Source organism: Manis pentadactyla, chromosome 4 (assembly GCF_030020395.1).
Source record: "Manis pentadactyla isolate mManPen7 chromosome 4, mManPen7.hap1, whole genome shotgun sequence".
Classification (NCBI taxonomy): Eukaryota; Metazoa; Chordata; class Mammalia; order Pholidota; family Manidae; genus Manis; species Manis pentadactyla.
Window position 1 is genome coordinate 178,886,454 of NC_080022.1, and position 23,906 is coordinate 178,910,359.

The 23,906-nt window shown below is 49.5% G+C and overlaps 1 protein-coding gene across 10 annotated transcripts in view; it reads left to right on the forward strand.

The window, feature by feature from the left end:
- Positions 1–23,906, forward strand: part of ARSG (arylsulfatase G) — a 146,506-nt gene that overhangs the window by 53,923 nt on the left and 68,677 nt on the right. For 8 of the 10 annotated variants that reach the window (XM_036899820.2, XM_036899811.2, XM_036899813.2 and 5 more), the window contains 4 exons: positions 10,153–10,340; positions 13,173–13,289; positions 15,106–15,217; positions 17,632–17,769. In XM_036899820.2, coding sequence (XP_036755715.1) covers positions 10,153–10,340; positions 13,173–13,289; positions 15,106–15,217; positions 17,632–17,769 — 555 coding nt within the window. The remainder of the gene's footprint in view (positions 1–10,152; positions 10,341–13,172; positions 13,290–15,105; positions 15,218–17,631; positions 17,770–23,906) is intronic. The other 2 variants (XM_036899818.2, XM_036899819.2) reach the window with 1 other exon arrangement.

Genomic DNA, 23,906 nt, shown 5'->3' on the forward strand with positions numbered 1-23,906 from the left:
TGGGTCCTGGGTGGCATCATTTGGAATGAAGGAGCTGAAGGAGGCAGGGAGTGGGAAGAGACTCAGAGATAAGGGGTCAGGGTCCAGCCAGGGGGCTGGGGGTGGGGAGTAGACCCAGGCTCTTAGTGGGAGGACGCTGAGCTTACTTGTGTGCATGTTGAAGCCGCGGTAACCTGGGACACACAAGTGGCAGTGAGTATGCAGTATGATGCTCAGGTCGTAGCAACAGTAGCCACGCCCCCTCGGCTCTGTCCACTGGGCCTTGCTCGCTGCCCTCCTGCTGTACCTGGAATGTCTCTTTCTCCCTACCTAGTAGTGATGATAGTAATTACATTGATGACCATGAACTTTTAAAAAGTCTGCTCTGCACCTGGAGCCCTGCGCAGTGCTGTGTGTACGTCATCCCACTGGGTCCCTCGGCCACCCTGGTGAGGCAGGGGTGGTTTTGCCCATTTTGCAGATGAAGATACTGAGCCTTAGATTAAGCGCTGTGTAGTCTCACAGTAGGGGCCGCTGGGGCTGGGTTTGAACTCAGGTTTGTCTGCCCGTGCGATTACCCTTCCTGTCACTCTGCCTCCTTAGCCCTTTCTTCATGTTTCTCTGACGGGGCGCATCTTATTTTGTCTTATCACCCACATATGTCGGGACACATCTGCCAAAGCGTAAGCTTCCTTATGGGCAGTGCGGAGCTTTTCTCCCTGTAGCCCCCAGGCTGGCACTCCTGCGGTTGGTTGGACCAAACCAGCAGCTTAGAGGGGAAGGGCTTGAGGTGAAGCGTGGTGTGTGTGTGTCTGTTGGGAGGCAGAAAGCTGCGTAAGGGAGGAATGTCAAATAGCGTCACAATGTCGAGAGGAGCAGTGGCTGCAAAGATGGAGCCTGACGGCTGCAGAGAACCTCACTGGGCGGGCCAGCCTCCCTACAGGCTAGGACTGGCCCACCAGATGGGCAGAACTGTCTCCCCAGCAGGTCTCTGGCCGCCCATGGGGAGAGACAGCCTTCGCAAGGTGTGGAACCAGACCCCGGGGCAGTGGGGGGAGTAGGCAGACCCACCCGTGCTATCCAGGAGCCCAGTTCTAGATGGGGGAGCAGGGCAGCCAGCAAAGAGGCAAATCCATGAAGGTGAGGTCAGAGATGGTAGTGGCTAGAGACCAAACTGAACAGTGGCAGCAAGGTGCAAAGGAGCCGAGCCCCAGATACCAAGAAGGGGCCAGAACAGACGTCCCAGATGGAGGGGACATATAAAGGGCAGGAACGAGCTTGGGCGTCCTAGGAAGAGCAACTCTGGGCAGTGTAGCTGGGGAGAGAGTGGGGGAGAAGATGCCCAGGGGGACGCCTGGTGCCCTGCCCCTGGGTCTCTCTCTAGCTTGTGCTCTGAGGGGACCGCTCTCCCTGGAATCGTGCAGGGCACATACGGAGCTGGCGTAAGACTAGCCCTGTAGCCTCCAGTTGCCTGGGGCTGAGAGAATGACCTCAGAAAACCTCTGACCCATTTGGCCCTGTCTATGTGCTCCAGCTGTGGCCGGGAAGCTCTGGTGGAGGGCCAGTAGACCGTGATAATGACTTGGGATTTACGTAGACTGCACGAGAACCCATTAGAGGGTTTCCAGCCAGGAATTAATGTTAGCTGATAAGGAGTTTTAAAAATGACTGTGGCCGCCCTGTGGAAGGCGGGAAGAAGGAGAATTGGGGGGTGGGAATTGGAAGTGAGAGCGCATACAGCTGGGCAGATTGTGTGCTGCTCAACGGCAGATCAGAGCCCTAGGGTCACACCGCACGGTGGCCCTGGGCGACAGTACGGACGCTGGCGGTGGTGTCCCAGCAGCAGGCAGCTTGGACCAGGATATTAGCAGGTAAATGCAGAGAAATGGGTAGGTTCTGGATCTATTTGGAAGCCGAGTCCTGCCAAGGATGTGCTAATAGCTTGGCCGTGGACAGGGAGGGAAAGAGACCATCATGACTCCTGCGGCCTGAGTAACTGGTGGGAGGTGGTGCTAGTTGCTGGTAGGGAAGCCTGGTGGGAGCAGCAGGTGTGCCGGGAAAAAGCCAAAGAACCAGATAAACCTGCAGAGACAGGCGAAGGAAACAATCACGTGAAAGCCATATCTGGGCCCCGAGACCGGTGGGCCTTTCTCTCCGAGCTCTGGGAAGCCCAGTGGGCCGAGGGGTGACCCGCGCTCAGGACAGAACTGGCGCTTTCGTGCAGGGCCGGCTTATGGACATGGGGCCCGTGCAGTCACACGGGGCCCCACACTCAGGAGCATGTTTAATTCTCTGCTGTTGCCTTCTTGAAATTCACAGTGACTTTCGAACATGGGCCCTGCATTTTCACTTTGCACCAGGTCTTCCAAAGTGCTCAGTGATTCCGCTGTGGTGGATGAAGAGATGACATCAGGCTGGGGCCAGGCCACACCGAGATGTAAATACCCAAACCAGGAGGCGCCCGTGACTTAACGTATGTACAGAGCCTGGGTTATAGTGCTTTATAAGCATGACCTGTGAGAATGATAAGGATTATTATAAGAAGCATTCAGGACTGTGAGCTAGGAGGGGCCGTGCCTCAGTCTCAGGAGGAGCACGGAGAAGGCTGGAGAGGGACGTTTGGCTGGGGAGCAGACCTGTGTTCACCAAGGAAGACTGGGTTCGGAATCCTAGAGGGGGGGTTGTGGGATACCTGCAGCTTCCAGGGCCCTGGGTTTTGCCCCAGGAGTTTGACTCTCTTTTGGCTCCAGTGTGTTTGGCAGGTGGGGAAGCTTTGAGAGAAGCCTCTGGGGTCACTACCCCAGGCACCCCAGGACAGAAGGCAGAAAAGCTGCCATGTTCCTCCCAGCCCCGAGGGCCGGGGGCCAGGAAGGAGGTGCTGGAAGGAGTGGGAAGCCAGAGTGGTGAGCACCAAGCTCCCTGAGGCACGGGGAGCCCTGCTCTGTGTTGGGGTGCATGCTCTTCCCCACCCTCCACCTGTCAGCTGGAGACCCCACCTGGCCTGCTCCCAAGAGTGTGATTTCAGGGCCAGGCCAGCGCTTCCTGACAGGCAGCCCTGAGGTCTCAACAGTGCAAAGTCACTGCTCCCTGATCATGTCTCTTCTTTGCTGTTTCTTGCCTTGAAAACTGGTGCTGGGGAATTAGTGCATCTTCTGCACTGAGACCCAGGTCTCTTCAGCAAGACTTGTTATGTGGCGCAAAGGCAAAAGGGCCGATGTATCCTCCACTCAGCACGCAGTGGGTAGCGCCTGCTTTGTGCTGGTCAGGGGACTTAATGGTGAACGAAATGTTGCTCAGTGAGAGAGACAGACATTGTTCTGGTAACGTATGGCTGAGTAACAAATTACCCCCAGACTTAGTAGCTTAAAACAACCACCATTTTATTCTAGCCCGTAATTTCGTGGGTTAGGAATTCAGGCGGCTCCTGGCTGGGCAAGTCTTCTTTTCCACATTGTGTTGACTAAGGTGGTTCCATGGAATTCAGCAAGCAGAGGGCCGGGCTGGGCTGGGCTGGGCTGGGCAATCCAAGGTGGCTTTACTCACACGCCTGGCATCCGGGTGGGGATGGCCTCAGCTGGGGCTCACTGGCCAGAGCACCTACAGACAGCCTCCAGCATGGTGGTCCAGGGGTAATCTATCTTCTTATTTGGCGACACGGTATTTGTGGGGAGGAGGTGGAAGCTACCGGTTTCCTAAGGCCTGAACCCAGAAACTGGCAGAGTGTCACCTCCACATTATTTTAGTCATAAAAGCAGTCCAAGGGGAGGGGACACAGACCCCACTTCTCCATGGGAGGCATGTTAAAGAAATTGTGGCTATCTTTAAGCTGCCCTAAACAGAGAATTACATTTCAGAGTTGCGAAGAACACGCTAAAAGACATGTACTTACATAGAGAAGAGGGGGCACTGATTCTGAGCAGGATTATGGGGGGCAGTACAGATAGGATGGGGGAGGGGAGAGTCAGGGAAGATGACACAGAGCGGGTGCCATCTGAGCATCTGAGCTAGGTCTTGAAGACAGCTGGGACGTGTAATCAAGACAAGGTCTGAGAATAAGAGGGAGGCCTTCCCGGTGGTGGGAACAGCTTGTGCAAAGGCACAGAGGTATGGAAGTAATGTGGTGTGTGGGGGAGCACGGGCTGTGGAGAGGTGAAGCAGCAGGTGAGTCTGGGGAAGCAGGCAGAGAGAGAATGTTTTTCCCTCAGGGATTGTGACTCTGACTCCTAAGTGCTCTGTCGAGGCAGGGACCGTGGGTGGCAGAGAGGGGGGATAGGTCTGGGGCTGGTGAGGAGGCCGGATGGATAGAACTTGGTTAGTTTGATGTGAGGAGTGAGCAAGGGCAGAGTCCATGCAGACCCTGGGCCTCTCTGAGGGACGGAGGGGTGTCTGGAGCGGTCGCTCAGCGAGACGGCAGGTGGGAGCAAATCTGGGAGATGAAGCTGATGACCTCAGCGCTGAACCTTCACGCCCAGTGCCAGGTGGAGATGTCCAGGAGGGGGTGGTGGGGATGGTGCGGAGCCTGGGCTGGGAACCTGGATTTGGGAATTGTTAGCTTTCAGGCATTGGCTGAGGGAGGGGGCTGGTATGAGACTCCCCAGAGGCTGTGTGAGAACTAGAAGCAAAAGCAAGTTGGGGGGTGAGACCTCCAGTGTCTTAGAGGCGGACACAGAGATGAGGCCACAAGGAGGTGGAAAGGGAGTTGTCGGGAGGCAGGAGGAGGAGGAAGACAGGTCTCTGGAAGGGAAGGGGGAAGGTTCTGGCAGGAGAGAACTCTGTGAGTGCCCACCACGTGGCAGGCACTTCTTTCCAGAAACGCGAGGTCCTGGAACCACAGCACGGCTTTTGCTTAAGAAACCTCAAGGCTATTGGGTGCAGCCTCGTGTTTTCAGGTAGATCTCCAGTGGGACCGGCTGCTCAGATGCTCATTTTTATTTTGAAGTTTTTCAGGATTGAAGGCTCCCTGGCCAACTTGAGAAGAGTACGCCAGTGTATGCCAGTGTATTGCCATCTTCTTTCAAGAAACTCTCCAGATGCCCAGTCAATAATTCTCTTAATTTGTTCCCAGCTTGATTTGGAGATGTGTGTGTCCGTGTGTGTGTGTGTGTTTGAGACCCATACTGATCTTTGGATGATTAAGCCTCAAAGCCTCTTGTGCCCAGACCAGCACCTGGTCTAGCCTCCCTTACCCTGGGTGTGGGCACGCTTCACCCTATCTCTTTGGGTTTTCCTCCCAAGACTGGCATGAGTAAGTCTCCCCCTTCCCTTCAACTTTCCAGACCAGCTCTGGACTTCCTAATGGAGGCAGTGTGGTTAAATGGCACGGATGTAGAATCTGGAATTGGACGTGTCCCAGTTTAAAGATGTGCTCTTGGGTCCCTGGCCGTGCAGTGCCATGGCTGGGAGCGGGCATGGCGCAAAATGCCTGGGTGCAAACTGACTCCACCCTGTCCAGCAGTGTGTCTTCTGTCTCAATTTTCTCATCTGTAATGGAATCCTTACACTAGCACATCCTAGGGCTGCGGTGAGGATTTAATGAATTAGCATATGTAAGGGCCCATAGTTGGTGCTAAGTAAGGGTTTATAAACATTAGTAGTAAAATGGAAATGACCTCATAGGACTTTTGTTCAAAAAGCAAACTGTAAGATCATTGAAGACAGATCCTGTTTCTTTGCTTCCTTAGAATCTGTTACAGATCTACCCCTTGCTGTGGCTTAATCAATATTTTTGGAACAAATGAATGAAATGATGAATCACCCCCTTAGCTATAAATGAGTAATTTCTCTTCTGAAGACGCCCAGACCTGACACCCAGCTTACTGGGCCTGTCTCCTTCCTGAGAGATTCCCATCGGGCATTTTCTTCTCCATCTGTCAGATTTTATTTGTTTTTACAACTGAGGTGAAATTCACATGACAGAAACTTAACCATTTTAAAGTGAACTACTTAGTGACATTTAGTACATTCATAATGTTGTATATCCCTATCTCATTTCCAAACATTTCCATCACCCTAAAAAAGAAACCCATTAAGCAGTTTCTCTCATTTCCCCCTTCCTCTAGACCCTGGCAACCACCCATCATTTTCTGTCTCTGTGGATTGGGTGTTTCATATAAATGGAATCTTATAATATGTGGGCTTTAGTGTCTGGTTTCCTTCACTCATGTAACTTTTTTGAGGTCCATCCATGTTGTAGCATGTATCAGTGCTCCATTCCTTTTTGTGGGTGAATAATATTCCACTGTGAGGAGTTACTGCGTTTTGTTTATCCATTCTTCCACCGATGAGACATCTGTGCCAGTCTGGCAGTTGTGAATAATGCTGTTGTGAATGTGCTAGTCTAAGTATTTGCTTGAGTACCTGATTTCAATGCTTTTGGGTAATCCCATTCCCGGGAGTGGAATTGCTGGGCCATATGGTCATCCGTTTGTAAGATTTTTAAAGTTTTGCCTTGTAATCTCTAGGCTTGAGTGTAGTATTTAAAAAGGAGAGAGAAAAGGAAAGAAACAAAAAGAAAGGAATCCACTGTGTTATTTTGCAGGCCTCATTGCCTGGTTCCAGGGCCATCACCTCTACAAATGCCAAGGTCGTGGTGAAAGGCAGGGTGCCCAGGGCCCTGCTTGCTCTTGCAGGCTGGGCATAGCTCAGTAGGGCATCTCTGAGTGGTGGGAAGGCATTAGAGACTCAGGATTTGCTATGGTGTACAGGTGGTCCTGGTGTCCAGAAAGAAGCTGCAGGTGAAGACTCTTTAAACACTGTTTTAACTTCCTCTATCCCTAGTCTTCTGCCAGAATTACTTGTGCAGAGAAGCAGGGATTTGTGTGTGTTTCCCCATTTTCCTGCCCCAGGCTGACCTCTGTGAGGCACAGACAACAAGGAAATGTCTCCAGACTAGTCTTGGTCCTAGAGCAAGCCCTGCCCTGGCCAGTTGCCTGGAGAAGTGGCCTGTCCAGAGCTGTTATCAGGGGGTCTGGGAGCCGCCACACCCAGGCCTGGGCTTATGGCTGTGCCCTGAGGCCGTAATGTATGTGGCTGGTGGTGACCCTAGCCCTCCTGCAGGTGGGAAGGGAGCATTCAAACACAGTGCCCTCTGTGACCTTGTCCTCTCGCTCTCACACAGATCCCTTGATGTCACATCTCTTCATGACACTTGATATGTATGCAACTTCCATGTTAGCAGGCCATCTTTAAAACTATTAGAAAGATGCTGATTTTGGTGACTGTGCTCAGGGGAACCACTGCTCCTCACCCCTACCCCCAACTCCACACTGCCACCTTCCCAGGAATGGTTATTTCAGGGTTTAGTTACATTTTCAATGAAGTTGTTGGGGAAGAAGGCCCCCCTCTTCCCCTCCCCTCCCCTTTCATCCTCTGCTTCCTCTATTTATAGAGCTGGTTTTAGGAACTGCAGATGAAGCAGTGAGCCACTTAGGCAAAGCCTCCCCTCTCACAGAGGGAGGAAGACACAGAATGATGGGACACACTCATAACCCAGGTCACTCCAGGCTGGGATCAGGGTGCACCTAGGGTGCCTGATTAGGGGAGAAGAGAGGAGGCCCCTTGGGGGGGACCTGGGTAGAAGGGCAAGGGGGAAGCCCATGTTGAGATGTGGCAGGGCACACCGAGCAGAGAGTGGCCGTGGAGGGCTAGTGGGAAGGAGCTAGCTGGTGGCTGGCAGTTGCAGAACTGCAAGAACACTCATGCTAGCCTGGGGCAGGGGACACGGAGAGGCCTGAAAGATGGGGCTCGCACCACACCCAGCAATCATTTTAGCATGTTAAGTGGTGGTCAGAGAGCACTTTACAGTTCCCCAGGGCTGCTGTTGCGGGTGTATGGGAAGGGGAGTGGAGAGGAGAGGCAGGGAGACCTGCTTTCGCCAGTCGACCCTGTGGCTGTAGGCTAATCCCTTATCCTCCCTGACCTCAGGTTTCCCTTTGCCCAGGGTGGTGGCTGAGCTTGTCCACTGGGATCCTGGGTAGCCTGGACACCTGTCTTCTGAGACGCCTTCCTCTGCTTCAAGTCAGTCCTCCTTGTTTGCAGCATGGCCCCTGGCCACCCACCTCATCACTGCCCTGCTCATTCTCTACCCTGTTCATTCTCTACTCTAATCCTTTTTAACCTTTTCAATATTAAAAAACTCAAACATAAAGGAAAATGGAAAGAATCATCAACTATTAGCATTTTGCCCTTTTGCTTATATTTGCTCTATCTATAAATAAGGTGATTTTTTTTCCTGAATCATTTGAAGGGTGCAGAATCACGTTCTTTTATTATAAACACTATAGCATGCATCTCTTAGAATAAAACTTCCTGAATGTAATGAAAACATATTCTTAATGCAATACAGAGACAATGGAATATTACTCATCCATAAAAAAGGAAATACTGCCTTTTGAGACAACATGGACAGCCCTTGAAGGTAGTGTGCCAAGTAAAAGAAATCAGACAGAGAAAGACAAATATTTTATGGTTTCACTTACATGTGGAATCCGAAAAAAACACTGACTTTGTAGAAGCAGAGAACAGATTGGTGATTGCCAGAGGTGGTGGGTGGGCAGTTGAGAAAAGTGGATGAAGGGGGTCTAAAGGTACCGACGTCCACTTATAAGGTAAGTAAGTTCTGGGGAGCTAACGTACAGCATGGTGACTATAGTTAACAATATTGTATTGTATGCTTGAAAGGTTGCTAAGAGAATAGGTCTTAAAAATTATCATCACAAAGAGAAAACATAACTTTTTAAAAACTTATTGTGTTGATCATTTCCCAATATATACATGTATCAAATCATTGTGTCGTACACCTTCATCTAATAGTGTTGTATGTCAATTGTATCTCAATAAAACTGGAAGAAAAAAAAGAATAAAAACATTCTTCCACATGGCCACAGTCGAGAAAATGAGCAATAATCCCCTCATGTCTTATGTTCTGCTGTATGAAATCTCTGTAATTAGCCCCAAATGTGTTGTTAGCTTGGTTGAACTGGGATCCCATCAAGGATCATGTATGACATCTGGCTATGACTCTTTAGAGACATATTTTTCTTTGGATATTGCCGTTTTGAGGAGTCCAGACGTCTTGTCTAGTAGAATGTCTAGATACTGGTTTGTTACATTATTTCCTGTGGTGTCATTTAGTTTGTTCTTAGCTATATTTCCCATAACCTGGAAACTAGGTCCAAAGGTCCGATGAGATTCAGGCTAAATGTTTAAATGGCAAGAATCCCTGATGTTATGAACTTCTCCCATGAAGAGACACTCAAGTTCAGTTTGCCCCATTATTAGTGATGTTAAGTTTAATCACTATTCTTGAGGGTAGGACAGTAGCTAGACTTTTTATATTTCTCCATTGTGTCTAAAATAAAAAAAGGGGCTGGGCACACAGTAACACGGTATAGCTACAGTCAGGTTTTGTTAGCAGCCGTGGTTATTTTCTATCCATTTACCATGAACTTTGACTTAGGGAATACCGACCCATGGGGGCAAACACAGGGCTAGGGTCCTGCAAGCCTCTGGCTACAGCATTTTTATCAACTGATCAGTACAGACCCTTGTTTTGTGTGTGCTTCTACTTAAGGACATCTTACCTAATATATATATTTTAGATTCATTTGCACTGACCTCAGGGCCAACAGCACTTCATTCCTGAATGAAGCTTGTGTAACACGTGTATTTTCACCATAAAGTACATGACAGCCTTCTTGCCTGTAGAATACTAGCCAGCCCTTCAGCACTATGCTTGGGGCATTTTAAACAGTGATATCACCAACAGAAAGAATAAAAATGCAAAAACTATTCCACTATGTAGACTGAAAAGGAGGACACTTGCTTGAAATATGCAAGCCAAAACAAGAAGGTTGCCCTATTCAACCAGAGCTGGGGAGAAGCATGTTTTTGAAGGTCTGTGTCTGCATGACTACTTAAAAGCCATGAGCATGGATGTGGGAGTTACAATGAAATTTTATTGAGTAGGTGACTTTGAAATATGGAATCTTCCTATAAAGACGATTGACTAAATATGTTGGGTTAAATCAATTGGAATTAGCTGTGTGACCTTGAATTCATTGCACTACCTCTCTGAGCTTCATTTTCCTTACCTGTTCCGCAACTGGGTGATCTTTGAACTTTTTCCCCTGGCACTGTAATTGGAGGGCTGTGCTCACTTTCCTTTCTGTGCAGGTTTGTGGATTTCCATGCAGCCGCCTCCACCTGCTCCCCGTCCAGGGCCGCCCTCCTCACCGGCCGACTAGGCCTTCGCAATGGAGTCACGCACAATTTTGCTGTCTCCTCTGTGGGGGGCCTTCCGCTCAACGAGACCACCTTGGCCGAGGTGCTGCAGCAGGCTGGCTACATCACCGGCATGATAGGTGACCCTGGAGCCCCACAGCCTGGACCCCCATCTCCTGCTGCCTTTCCAGGGTGGCTGCTTTGTGTTTGTGCAGCCCCCACCTGCTGCCCCCGCTTCTGCACGTCTGCTTCTTCGGTCATCTCTTGCTGTCTAAGTTACAAAGGCTCTTGGCTGCAAGCAATTGAAAAGACCCAACAGTGGACTAAACCAACATGGAGCTCCTTTCTTCCCATTGTAACAAATGAGAGGGCAGTGATTGCTTTCATTGGCTCAGCCACTCGGGAAATAGTTTCTGTCTTTCTGCTCTGCTGTCCTTACTGTGTTGGCTTTGTCCTCACACCTGTTGCCTCACGGTTGCAATATAGCAGCTTCAGTACCATTCACCATAATTTGACTTCAAGGAAGGAGAAAGGGGGAGGTGGCACCAGTCTCATTTGTTCACATTTATCGGGAAAGCAAATCTTTTCTCAGACACGCCTCCTCCATGTCAGCAGAAATGCATTTACTTATCGGTGGATTTATTTGGCCCCCTCACTGCAAGGAAGGCTGGGAAACTGGGGTCAGAATGACAATGATTGACGTGGACCTGGGCACAGGTCCCCAGCCCTCTGAACATAACTGAAGTTCTATTAGCAGGAGAAGTGGGGACATGGGTGTAAGGGAGGCAGCCAGCAGCGTCTGCGACACTGGCCAACAGCTTCCATTCCTTTTAAATGTCTATAGGCACCTCTCACTCAGCACTTACCATGTGTCAGACATTGGGGTAAGCGTTCGTTTGCATTGGTGCCTTCTTAGATGTGATTTCCCCCGTTGTCTAGGTGAGAAAACAGTTTTAGACAGATGAAGAAACTTGTTCGGTGTTGCCTAGCCTGGAGTGGGTGGAGGCCAGCCCTAGACGGGCGGGTCTGGCCCAGCCTTGCTTCCAGGCTCTGCTTCACTGCCGGTCTCCCCTCCAGAGGCCCAGGCAACCCCAGATCCCAGCAGCATCCTCAGGCTGCCTGTGCTTGTTATTCTGACTCCCCAAGAGCTGGGTCCAGCAGGACTCCTGCCTCCCTCCAGTATACGAAAAGTGGAAGGGAGGGTGTGCTCAACAGGACAGTGGCAGCCAGGGTCCCCACCGTGTGACTGGGGCCCACCCCTCTTGTGTTCACCTGTAGGGGGCTGGCGTTTCTGATGTTGGTCTGGCCTCCTCCTCTGTGTCAAGATTCTTGATGTACTTTTACAGAAGGTCAAACATATGAGGCATTCATTGCCCCAGGAGGGCAAGTCCCGTTGGTAGGAGTTGGTAGGTACCAGTTAAGGTCCAACCCTTTGCTCCTTTTTTTCCCCTTCTTTCCATTCCCTGAGGTTAATAATCGTGGAGCTCCCAGGATGGGCTGGCTCCCTTCCTAGTCCATTATGTGCATCCACAGCATGTTCACAGCCAGGTCCCTGGGGCTCCCTGACTCTGCAACTTCATGCTGCAACAGTGGGGTGTGTTCTTGAACTGGGTTTGATCTCCCTTGCCCCCCCCCCTATGCCTTTGAACTCCATGTAAGCAACTGATCATGAATAACTGCTCGGCCCATCCCCTCCTCACTAATTCATGCACCTTTTGCATGGCTGAGAGAGGATATTTAAACACATCCACTCGTTGAGATTATGAATTTCCTATTAGCATACTTACAGGAAGAGAACAAACCCACCGAAGGAATATCAAGTCCATTTCTACCACTCACATTTTGCTCCTTATCTTGGCCCGTGCTAGTATGTTTTTACCTAGTTGTATACATACCACTTGGTCCTGCTTTTTCCCCTTTCCTATTATTTTATATTTCCCTGCAATATAATACTACTATCATATTTATTATAACTGTAATAATTTTAGAAATAATTTCAAATTTTTAATACAGTTTTTATATTTCCATGTAATGCCTAATCCAAGCATTCCACATAATGCCTAACCTATTTCCCTTTACATTGTATTACATTTTTTCAAACTCGCAGAGCAGTTGCAAAAAGGGAATAATAGATACCCATAAACACTTTACCTAGATTCACTGATTATTAACTTTTGCTACATGCATTTGTCTTTAAAAGATAGTTTGGTAGTATTTTATTGAAGCCACATAAAATGGCTTACTTAGTCCCACTCCTGTGATTGCCTGTTTATTTCTCTCCTTTGTGTTGTTTACTGCTGCCACTGTTTGGCTCTTTGTGCCGCATTCTTTCTTTGCCCCCTTATCTTGCAGGCCAGTTTCTGGGGTCTTTGCTCCTCAGAGCAGAATTAGCAGGACAGGAGTCAGAGCTCTTGATGATGTCCGGGGAGAGGGGGGGGTCTCAGCACTGGAACTGCGGTGGGGAGGTGGTCTCTCATGCAGCCCCCTGCAGGCTGTTGATGATGGCCAGATAGGAGGATTATGAAACAGGTGGGAACTGGGCCTCTGTGAGACCCATCTGGGACATGCATCTGTACTCCGGGCCACCTGGCTCCATTGCGGGGCCCGGTGCAGGAGTGCAGAGGGAGGGTGCAGGGGGCTAGGTGGGGTTGCTGTGGGCACTGGACCCCCATTGAGGGGTGGAAACTCAGCCTGCTGGCTTCTCTGGGCTCCCAGTAAAGGCCTGGTTCCGCTTCCGCTTTGTGCTTTCCTGCGCGGGTCCTGAGTCATCCTCGCTTGCTTCTGTCTCCCTGCACGCTCCCTCTCCGTCTCAGAGAGCAAGGCTTGGCTTTCCTCCAAGCGTTTGCAGCCTCTCTTTGCTTGTCCTCAGTAAAGGGCAACACTGATGGAGAACTGAGTGTGTGATCAGCTCCCCAGCGGGCCCGGGAGCCTCCGCAGGGACTCCTGAAAGTCTCTCTCTTGTTTTCCTGCAGGCAAATGGCATCTTGGGCACCACGGCTCTTATCACCCCAACTTTCGTGGTAAGAATTCTTTGGGGAATTTGTTACCTGGGAAACAAAGATCTCTGTGTAAAAGGATTCCATTAACATGTAAGCCTTTTGCCTCTGGGGAATGTGTCTCCTAAGTGAGGATGGGGGCACTCACAGGGTCGCTTGGGTGCCTTTGGGGTGCCCAGGGCTTGCCTTGGTCTCACATCCTTCTTGCCTGGCACCTTTCCTGGCTCCCCTCCTCGGTGCCTGTCTGCCCTTCTGGCTCCCCTAAAGCAAGCATGTCGGTGGCATCCCTGACCTGGTTCTGCACATCTCAGGGACTGTTTGCCCCCATGAGGTCCAGACATGTCTAGTGCGGTAAGAAGTAAAAATCGTCAGGTGTGTTCGGGGAAGCAGGCCATGAACCCACACAGGAGATGCTCCCTCTCGGCCTCTTGTGCAACTGTTTACGGCCTCAGACTTCTGACTCTCTGGCCTTTGGGAATAGGCCAGGATCAAACTGCCGGAGCCAATTCTCTGAAAACCAGTTTGCCGATGGACGAGTTCTCTGAACATCCAATTCATTGAATTATCCCTTGTTTTTAAAAAGTTGAGGTTTCGGCCACTGTTCTCTCCCTGACCTGCTTCTTCCATTTCCTGTGGGAATTCATGGACTTTCTCTGAAAAGCAGTTTATCATTATCTCAGCTTTTGTGGCTTCTCCTCTGTCTCTGCCTGGCATTTGTTTCTCTCCCCTCCTGTCATTGTATAAGCAAATGATGGCCTTTTCCTTAAAGGTGGTTCTCTGAGGATTTTACAGCCGTCTCCCCTCCTCTGCTCCATGGAAAAGGGTTGCAGTGGTCTCCCCTATACTCGGGGAAAGGGATGCATTTGCAGGGTTTTGCATTTGGAGAATGGCTTTCAGAGAATTGGCCTAGTACCAGCCTTCAGCTCCTGGCTCCTACTGGTCAGCAGCCTTGTCAGAGGACATCCTCCCCATTTCCTGCCTCTCCTCTGCTGCCCTTTCCACCTCCTCTCCTCCTTTGTGCCCTGTTTCTCAGTTGGGCATCTAACACATGTGCTTTTTGAAGAATGACAGATGGAGACGAAGAACTGGCTTTTCCACTAACTGAATGTTACGCTACAGGGCTTACTTTCCCTCCCTCGTCTTCAATTTTCTCCTTTGACAAATGTGGACTTTAGCTCAGGGTGTTAACACCTTGAGTAATGCACGCCTGTAGTCCCATGCTAGGGGGATCCCGAGACTGGGTCCTGCTCAGCAGGAAGTGTTGCCGTTTGGGGTTTGTGGTGCTGGCCATGGAAATTTTGGGGAGTGAGCGCACCTGCCGTATATTTGCTGTCCCTGGACCTGAAGGCCTCCTGCGTGGATGCTCTTAGGTTTCTCGCTGTCCATTTCTGAGGTCACACCTGTTCCCTCCTGCTTCTTGTACCTCCTCATGGGCACTGTCCTGGTTCCCTGTCAGCTCATGGCTTCACCCCCAACCTCTTGCAGCTTAGTCTATATGTCTTACCTCCCCTTCAGATGGGGAGTCTCTTAAGGGCAGAATTTATTCTTTTATCCCCTAATGTATCACGTATGTGGTAGATTTTCAACAAATACTTGCTGAATGTGTCCAAAACTGCACTGGGATTGTAGGTATACGATCATTCTCTCCACTTCCTCCTACTCCGGGTTAATTCTAATCACTAGATATTTTGTAAATCTAATCTTAACTGCCAGAACGCAGCAAAGTGTTTTCTTTGCATACCACAAAGGGATATTAATCAAATCCTCTTTTAATTACATACACCATAGCACTACAGTATTAAATCATGGAAAATTAAATTTTTGTCCTGGGTATGAGAATGCGGGCTCATAACAGCAGAAGCCAGGGGTGGGAGTTGGGGGGAGTGCTAACCAGTTGCTTCTCTTCCAGGTTTTCATTACTACTATGGAATCCCATACAGCCATGATATGGGCTGTACTGACACTCCAGGCTACAACCACCCGCCTTGTCCAGCGTGTCCTCGGGGAGATAGACCATCAAGGTAATCCTATCCAAGACATTGGCTATAGGCTCCAGAGCAAGGTGAAGCCTTAAGGATGTGGTCCATCTGTGGTTAATAAGAGAGGTTGACAGGGTACAGTTAAGACAGTGAAAAAAGAGTACGTTCAGTGCAAATTCAAATGCATTATTTGCAAGGAGTGCAATGAACTTTTAGCAAAGGAGAGGACAACGAATTCACTGGAATTTTCCAGGTTCCTTGGTCTGTTTAGCTTACCTGGGGAGAGCCTGGTATTGCCACAGTCTCACACAGGTGGGACTCGAGGCCCCTGCTGGGACCACTCACCTGGCCCAGACACTGGACACAGGAGGGATGTATATAAAGAGAGAGAAAGAAAGTGCATAGGACCCCTTACAATTGTCATCCCCCATCCCCAACAAATAGGCCAACATTCTGTTCTGAAATGCGTACAGACCCTCAATAGGATGTTTTAAAAACACTCAATGAAATGGGAAATTGCTCATGATATAAATGAAAAAGGCAGAAAGCAAATCATCAGCAGTGTGATCTTAACTACCTCTGTATCTCTTACCTTTATCCTGTCGAGAGAGACTCAAAGGCAGTTCATTCTGGTTGTGGGACTAAGGAGTTTTCATGTTTTTTTCTTACTTATTTTCCAAATATTCTGTAATGAGTTTGCAATACATTTATTATCAGAAAAAGGTAATAAACTTTACTCAGGCAATAAAGCAACACAAACCAGGTGCTCTGGTTGGTCAGACTGTGCAGTGTAGTTATTTATAAGGTTACAGGTATCTGAGCCACTTGGCGAAGGCAAGTCTCAGCTGGCTCATTAATAACATAATTGTTAATATAATACCGGTCGCTTATCGAGAAATCATGTTGTACACATTCTCTCTGCTTACCAGCAGTGCACATGATCACTGTGTGAGGCAGGTGTTTATCCTGGTCTTACGGTCTGGACGCTCACCCTGATGCCCAGCTCGAGCTGCAGCTGGCAGACGTAGGGACAGATTCCAGTCTGGGCCTCTCTGAGTCTGGAGCCCCACGTCCTGTATATCCTACCACACTCAGTGTGGTCGCTGGACGAGCAATGAGGGGGCCGGTGGTGTTTGTTAGAAATGCAGGAATACAGAACCCACCCCAAGATCTACATTTTAACAAGATGCCCAGGTGATTCATACGCACGTTGCAGTGTGAGAAGTGAAGTAGAACATCTCATGCCTTCCTTACCAACTGTGGCCTAGGGTCACCCCTGTGTTCACATCTGGCTATATCATGGTATGACATATGTCAGCCAGTTCCTTTTCCATTCATGTTAAATAGAAAAAAGGGTTGGCTTAGGGGAGTAAAGAGACAGGATGTAAAGGATGGTGGAATTGCAATGAGATCATGAAAAGCTGAAACATTGGACACAAATGATTGGAGCAAATTAGCATTGTGATGTCCCAGACTGGGATAACTCTTTCCTCTCTTGAAAGCGCTGGTCTGACCTGGTCTCCTAAGCTTTCACATGTGCCTGTAGGTATGATGGGGAGTTTTCATTTCTTTGCAGATGCTTTCCAGCACCATGAGGCAATTTCTCCCTGAGGCTGCCCAGTACCCCTGCTGTCTCTGTTGTCCTCAGCCTTTCTCCTGATTCTCTGTGGCAACCAGAACAGAGGGCCTGAGCCGTGTGTGACGTGCCAACCATTTGTTATCTTGTCTGGTTCTCCTAACACCTCTTTCTGGGCTCATGGACTTCAGATGAGGAACGTCCAGCTCTGAAAGCTTAGGTAGCTTGCCCAAGATCAGGACTCGGTCACACTCATGGGGCATCACGTGTCAGATTCATTCCCATCTGCAAGACCAAGAGCTGAGTTTGTTCTGGGGGCTGTCATTGGCTTGGCCCCTACTTTTTCCAATTGCTAAAGTTTCTCCAAATATTCCAAACATGGTTTGAAATTTTAAAATTGTTCCCAGCCTTTTCTCCTATAGTCAGATATGGTGTCACATGAAGTCCAGTTATTGACTATGAAAATAGCAACTATTATACCTCATAGACTGAAGTCATCATTTAGGGAGGGGAGTTAAGGGGGAAAAGCCAGGGATGGAGCTATTGACTGGCTATGGGACTGGAGTAATTTAGTTTGTTTAAACCTCAGTTTCTCTCCCAGCGAAATGAGAGTAACAATGTCCCTAGCTCACAAAATCTTTGTGAGCTTTACAGAGTAGCTGGGCTTGTCCAAGGGGCATAAACATCTACTAGAGAGAATGGAAGAAGGTATTATGTTGATTTTACACTTGGAAGAGATGGCAGGCTGGAAAAATCATTTGGGGCCTGGGTATTAAATATTTTGCATTTATGCATTTTGCTGCATTAAAACATTTTGTTCTCCTCCATAACTACTAAGGTTGAGGGAATGAATTCTCTACCATCTGTGGTTTCCACACAGGAACCTTGAGAGGGATTGTTACACTGATGTGGCCCTTCCTCTCTACGAAAACCTCAACATCGTGGAGCAGCCTGTGAACCTGAGCAGCCTTGCCCAGAAGTATGCCGAGAAAGCTACCCAGTTCATCCAGCATGCAAGGCAAGGAGTGCCCTGGCCCCCACCCCACGCCCCCCCGCCACGTCCCCTGGTCTCACCACTCCTCAAAGCCGTGGTGGGGTTCCACTGCCTCATGAAGATGCATACATGCATGTGTTGTGTAAGTGAAACTGGGAAACAGCCTACCTGGAACCTCCTGTGTTCCTGGGCACTTACTATGGTCCCTGCTCTTTTGCCATTACCATTTTGTCCTCTCCTACAAGCACCTTGAGAGCAGGGCCTGTCCACTGCATTGTGGTCACTCAGGGGATGTGTTGAATCCATCCGTTGGCAGGGTATGTGTTTCTCATTGTTGCTGTAACAAACTTACCACTGACGTATTGGCTAAAACAATAGCACTTTATTCTCCCACAGAGCTGTGGGCCAGACATCCAAAATGAGTCTTAGGGGCTAAGATCAAGGTGTCAGCAAGGCTGTTTCCTTCTGGGGAGCTCCTGGGGAGCATCATTTCTTGCCTCTTCTAGCTGCTGGCCGCTGCTGGCCTTGCTTAGCTTATCACCTTTCCGATCTCTGCTTCCGTTGTCTCTTTGCCTTCTCTTCTGTAGTGAAGTGTCCCTCTGTTTTCATCTTAGAAGGACACTCGTGGTTACATTTAGGGTCTACCAGGTGAATCCAAGATGATCTCCCTATCTAAATATGCTTAACTTAATTGCATCTGCAAAGACCCTTTTGCCATAGAAGGTAACACCCACAGGTTGCAGGGATTAGATCCTGGATCTCTTTGGGGGCCATTATTCAGTTTAACACACAAGGGTTACAAATTCCAGCACTTTCCCTGAAAGAGGGAAGCAGGCTGAGTGTAAGGCACTGGGGAGTGGTGGGGTGTGTGGTGAACATGGGTCCTGCTGTTATTTAGCTCCCACCGCCTTGCTGCTTCGTGGGAATGGGAACCTGGATTGTCAGATCTTTCCATGTCATAAGAGAGACAGGATACCCTGTCCTTGTGTGAAATCTCCTGATCTTTAAATGTTCAAAATGACTAATTAAAAATAACAAAAGGCAAAATCCAGCTGTGTGTGTATGTGAGGGCTGCTGGTTTGCTCCTCAGAAAGTAGATATTTCTGGAACAACAGACAACTCCCAAATAAGGCAAACTGCCCTTGGGGGCACAGACCTAGACCGTGGGGTGCAAGCATGTGTACCCATACATGCACACACCCAGTCACCCCGCTCCTGCCACTGCAGGCCTTGACCCGACCCCTCCACCTGCCCTTGTGCTGCCCTCCCATGAGCCCTTGTGTGCTCACCTCATCTTTCTCCCAAAGTGCGAACTCCTCAAGGAAAGTGGAGCGGCTCCAAGGAGGCCTGTGATGCTCTCCACGGCCTTAGCCTAAGCCTGCCTGCCTGCTTATTCTGTGCAGTGTTGAAAGTGCACTCCACCTGACCAATCCCATCAGCTCCTAGAATGTGTGAGAATCCCCCCAAGCCCCTTGGTCAACCACGTGGACTTTTCTAGAGAGAAGGGCACCAGCAGTGGTGAAGGCAGCAATGCAGCCGGTCCATTTATGATGTTATCCTGATAATAAAACCTATTTATGGTCTAGATCTCAAGAGCAGCCCCTTGGGGCTTCAGAAATCACGTCTTACCAGTTTTTCAGGGTTTCCTGAGAAACACCAGCTTTTCCCTGGATGGCTGATCAGAAAAGAGCAAAGCCTCCTCTCCTATCTGGAGAGCTGAGTGCTTCTCTGCTCCCGGGAGCCTCGAGAGGGTGTCAGGTCCCCGTGCCCTCTGACAGGGGGATGCATGGTAGCTGCTCAGCCCTCTCCTGCCTGGAACAGCCAGGTGTGCTCGGAGCGGGGTGGGTGGCAGCCGGCTGGGGACTGGGGACAGCCTGATGCTCTGAAGTGGGCATGGTGCTGTTCAGCCACCAGTTAATTAGTTAAAAGACAAACCGATCAACAAACAATCTCCTTATCATAGGAAGGTGACGAGCTTGCTAATTTATGAATGAATTATTAAGTAAAAAAGTCCCATGAATCCCCATTGCCTTTGAACTTCATGGAAACTAACCCCCCGGGGGTTGATTCCTTTAGGATTTGACTTGCCAAGTCATCTGTGACTTTCAGACTGTCAGCATCAGGGACCCAGATCTGCAGTCCTTCCTCCTTCCTGGGCCCCATCCTCAGGGAGAGACCCCTCCCTCAACTGGACCTGCTGGTCAAGGCTGCCGGGGGTCCCTAGAGTGTGCCTTCCTGTCTCCCCCTGCACCCTACCAGAGGCCCCCTTAGGAATTCTTTGCAAGTTTTCAGGGTCTTTACTTGAATTTAGACCCTTACCCAGCAGTGATGATGAAAGCTAATCCTTGGTTTGAGGTTTTTAAGCAGCAGGCACAGCTCCGAATTGCAAAAAGGGAGAGAGCAGGTGGCATGGGTGCCTGGGTCACAGAGCTAGCCAGTCCCCTGCTCCTTACGGGGCTGGGGCTGTGCATCAAGCCTAAATAGGAGACACAGGGCTTGACAAGGAGGCGTGTATCGGGCCTCGCTCCAGAGAGAACCGCAGCTTGGGGCTTTTGAAATCAGACTGCACCGCCGGTATTTCAGGGCATCCATCATTCTGAACTAGGCCCTGGAGCTGCCCAGACGGTGCCCAAGCCCCAGCCCCGCCTCCGCCCTGCGTCAGCCTGATTCCCTGTTCTACTTGACGGGACCCCTGCCCCCGCGTTGCTCGCCCCCTGCTGGTCAAAGTCTTCTTTCTTCTCCTCTTCCCCCCACGTGGCCCCCCTCGTACCCACCACCATGCCACCTGCATCAGGGCCCCAGATTCAGCTCCAAGACCATTGTCACCCCCTGTTCCCGTCTTTCTTCTTCCTCCTGTTAGCAAGCTCTGATGAATTCACTTTCTGGTGGGAAATGAACACACTCAGGAATAGCTCTGGACCGGGACCTTCTAGCTCCTCCTGCGGCTTCTCCTAGCGCGGTTCTGTCCGCCTCCAGTGGCCACGAGTGCAGCCCACCTGCAGGCCCTTGACCCGCAGGCCTCCCTCTCTTAGGGGTCCCCCGCCCCTGCATCCCTGCTACTCGCCCCCCGCCACAGCACCCTATGTGTGTATTTCTTCTCCACCACTCCTACTAAATCTGTAAATAATTACCTGATTAATATTTTTGTTGCATTTTTCTCTCTCCTGTTCCCTGTTAGATGTTAAGCTCCAAGAAGGTGGGAATCTTATCTGTCATATTCGTTGCTCTATCCCCAGTGCCTGGGGCCTAGTTTCAGCTTAATAAATATTCATCAAATGAGTGAATAATGAGTGAGTTACTTTTTCTAGCCCAAAGATGTGCCCATGTTGTGCTAAGGATGCAAGCATGAATGAGTTCTGTCCTTTTGAGTAGCGCCCAGGCTACCAGGAAACCGACATGCGAATGGCGGGCTTTAATGCAGGGTGTGTCACCAGTGCTCATCAGGAGAGGGCACTGGGGAAGTGGGGAGCACTGAACGGTGTTGGTGGCTTTTGAACTGGATCTTAAGAATTGGTTAGATGTTTTTAGGCAAGATGCAGAGAGGAGACTGCGGAGGGGAACTGCTGGAAGAGGAGGGCAGGAGGAGGTGGGGGCTCGGGGAGCTGGCGCATGGGAAGTGCCTCTGAGGGGGATGAAGGTAAGGTTGGAGGGGCCCAGCATGTTGTGGCCTCTGGGGCTGGGCTGGGCGGTTTGATCTGACCCAGAGGCTGCTTGGACCCTAGTGGGCATCGAAATGGGGGACCATCAGATCAGGTTTAGCTTGGAGAAGGTTTTCTGTTCCACCGAGGCTCAGCGGGCAGTGGTGAGGTGTGGGGATGAGTGGCTATTGCTGGTGACCGTCCCAGAGACGCCCCTCGTCCGCTTCACCCCAGCGGGGCACAGCAGGAGAGCCGAGAGGGCCCAGAGCTGGGGACCAGCAGCAAGCGGCCACTCTCCCAGCCTCCACCCACAGGCCTGGCTCTCTCTGGCCAGGCACCCACTTGGGACCCTCCATGAGATGAGTGTGCCGCTCACCTGCCGTTTTCCATCCCAGATCAGGTGGTCTTCTCTGGGCTCTGCTGTCCCAGGCCTCCGTCTTCCGCACATCTCCACGCCCTGCCTGGCCCTCTCTTCTGTGCCTCCCTCTTCTGAATCTTACTTCCTCTAACATTCTCCTTTCTTTTTTTCCTTTCTGCTCCCCATTTCACTCATTTTGCCACACAAATAATATGTATTCCCTTTGGAAGTCTCTGAAAACGCAGGTAAGCAAACAGAAAAAAATCTCCCTAAATGCCTCGCTCCAGAGAGAACCCGTTCTGATAGATTTGGGCATTTCTTGTGGCCTCATTCTGTGCTGGTGTATAAATATATATATATATTTATTTACATATATATATAACACAATTATATATATATATTCACAAAAATGGAATTAGACTGTCTTGTCATCCGCTTTTTTTTTTAAAGCACCATATCTCCTCCACCCTATTTTCTCCTGAGCACAGGAACATAATGAAGGGGTGGCTGGGGGGATAAACAGTCCCAGGGAGCCTTGTTTATGTGGTTTCTGCAAGATGCCACCTCTGTGAGTTCTAGCATGGCATCAGGATGCAGGGAAGGAGGTACCCTGGGTACCATGTGTTGTAATTATTAATAAAAAGACTACTATTTATTAATATTTTGGGCAGTTCATAATCACAACAACTTTACTGGGGAGATATGATTGTCTCCGTCACATAGATACAGAGGGTAAGTTGATTGTCCAGGTCACGCAAGCACGAAATAAAAATCCCAGGCACTTGGATGCAGGTTCCAAAGCCTGCACTTTATGTCTGTCCACCTGCCATCCCTCATCACTGCATGACTCTTCAGCTTCTGGTCCAGGATGCTAGTGAGACTTGGGTGATGGAGAGGATTTGCATGATAATGACAGGGAAGGGACATGTGAGCAATGCCTGCCCACCCTCCCACCTCCCCAGCTCTGGCCCATAGTGGGTGCTGAGTTAGTAAATGTATAACAACCAGCACTCTGAGATAAAAACCCTGACTTCTAGCATCTGCCCATTTCTCTGGTGTAAATACTGTCACCGTAGCTGATTTTGGGCCACCAATGAGATGTCACTGAATGTGGAGCTGGAAAAAGATGGGCAGTAACACACGGTCAAATGGTCTTTCCACTACACAGATGCAACAGATGTAAAATAGGCTCAAGAACATGGATGATAATAAAGCTAGTAGAATAATTGGGATGTGATAAATCATGAGAATTGATTATCTTTTTAAAAATGTCATGTAGTTCATTGTAAGTCTGTATCATTTGGACTTTCATGATGGCCGTGTTTAACAAGTGACTGGCAACATTCCTGACCATGTGAGCCTGCTCTATCCAGCAAGCTGCTGTGATACAGAATCTACCTGCAAATTAGAAAAAGGTTCCCCTCTGGTGGGGTGCTGATCTGTGCCAGGATGCCTAGTTTGGCCAGTGGATTGGGGGCTGGAATTAAGCACCTATTCACTCTCCCAGCAGGATGTCCGTGTGCGGGACACATGCTGTACATGATTGTCCTTGGGAGAGTGGGAAACAGACACACAGTCAGGGCTCTCCAGGAGAACTCTGCAAGGACGAAACTGTTCTCTACCTGTGCTCTCCAAGATGGTAGTCTCTAGCCACCTGTGGCATGGCTATTGAGTATTGGGACGTGGTTAGGGTAACTGGGACACTAAATTTATATATATATATATATGTATATAGGTAAAATATGCATAACGTGAAATTTACTCTTCAAGTGCACAGTTCTGTGGCTTTAAGTACATTCATATTGTTCTGCAACCATCACCACCATCCATCTCTAGAATTTTTTTCATCATCCCAAACTGAAACTCTGTACTCATTAAACACCAAATCCCCATTTTCCTTTCCCTCCAGTCCCTGGCCACCCACCATTCAACTTTCTGTCTTTATGAAGTTGACCGCTGTAGGTACCCCCTGTCAGTGGAACCATACAAGATTTGTCCTTTGGTGACTGACTTATTGCACATAACATAAGGTGTTCAAGCCTCATCTGAGTTGTAGCATGTGAGACACTGAAGTCTTTATTTTACTTAATTTTTAGTAATTGAAACCTAAATAGCCATACATGACTTATGGCTACTGCATTGGACAACACAACTCTAGAAATGTT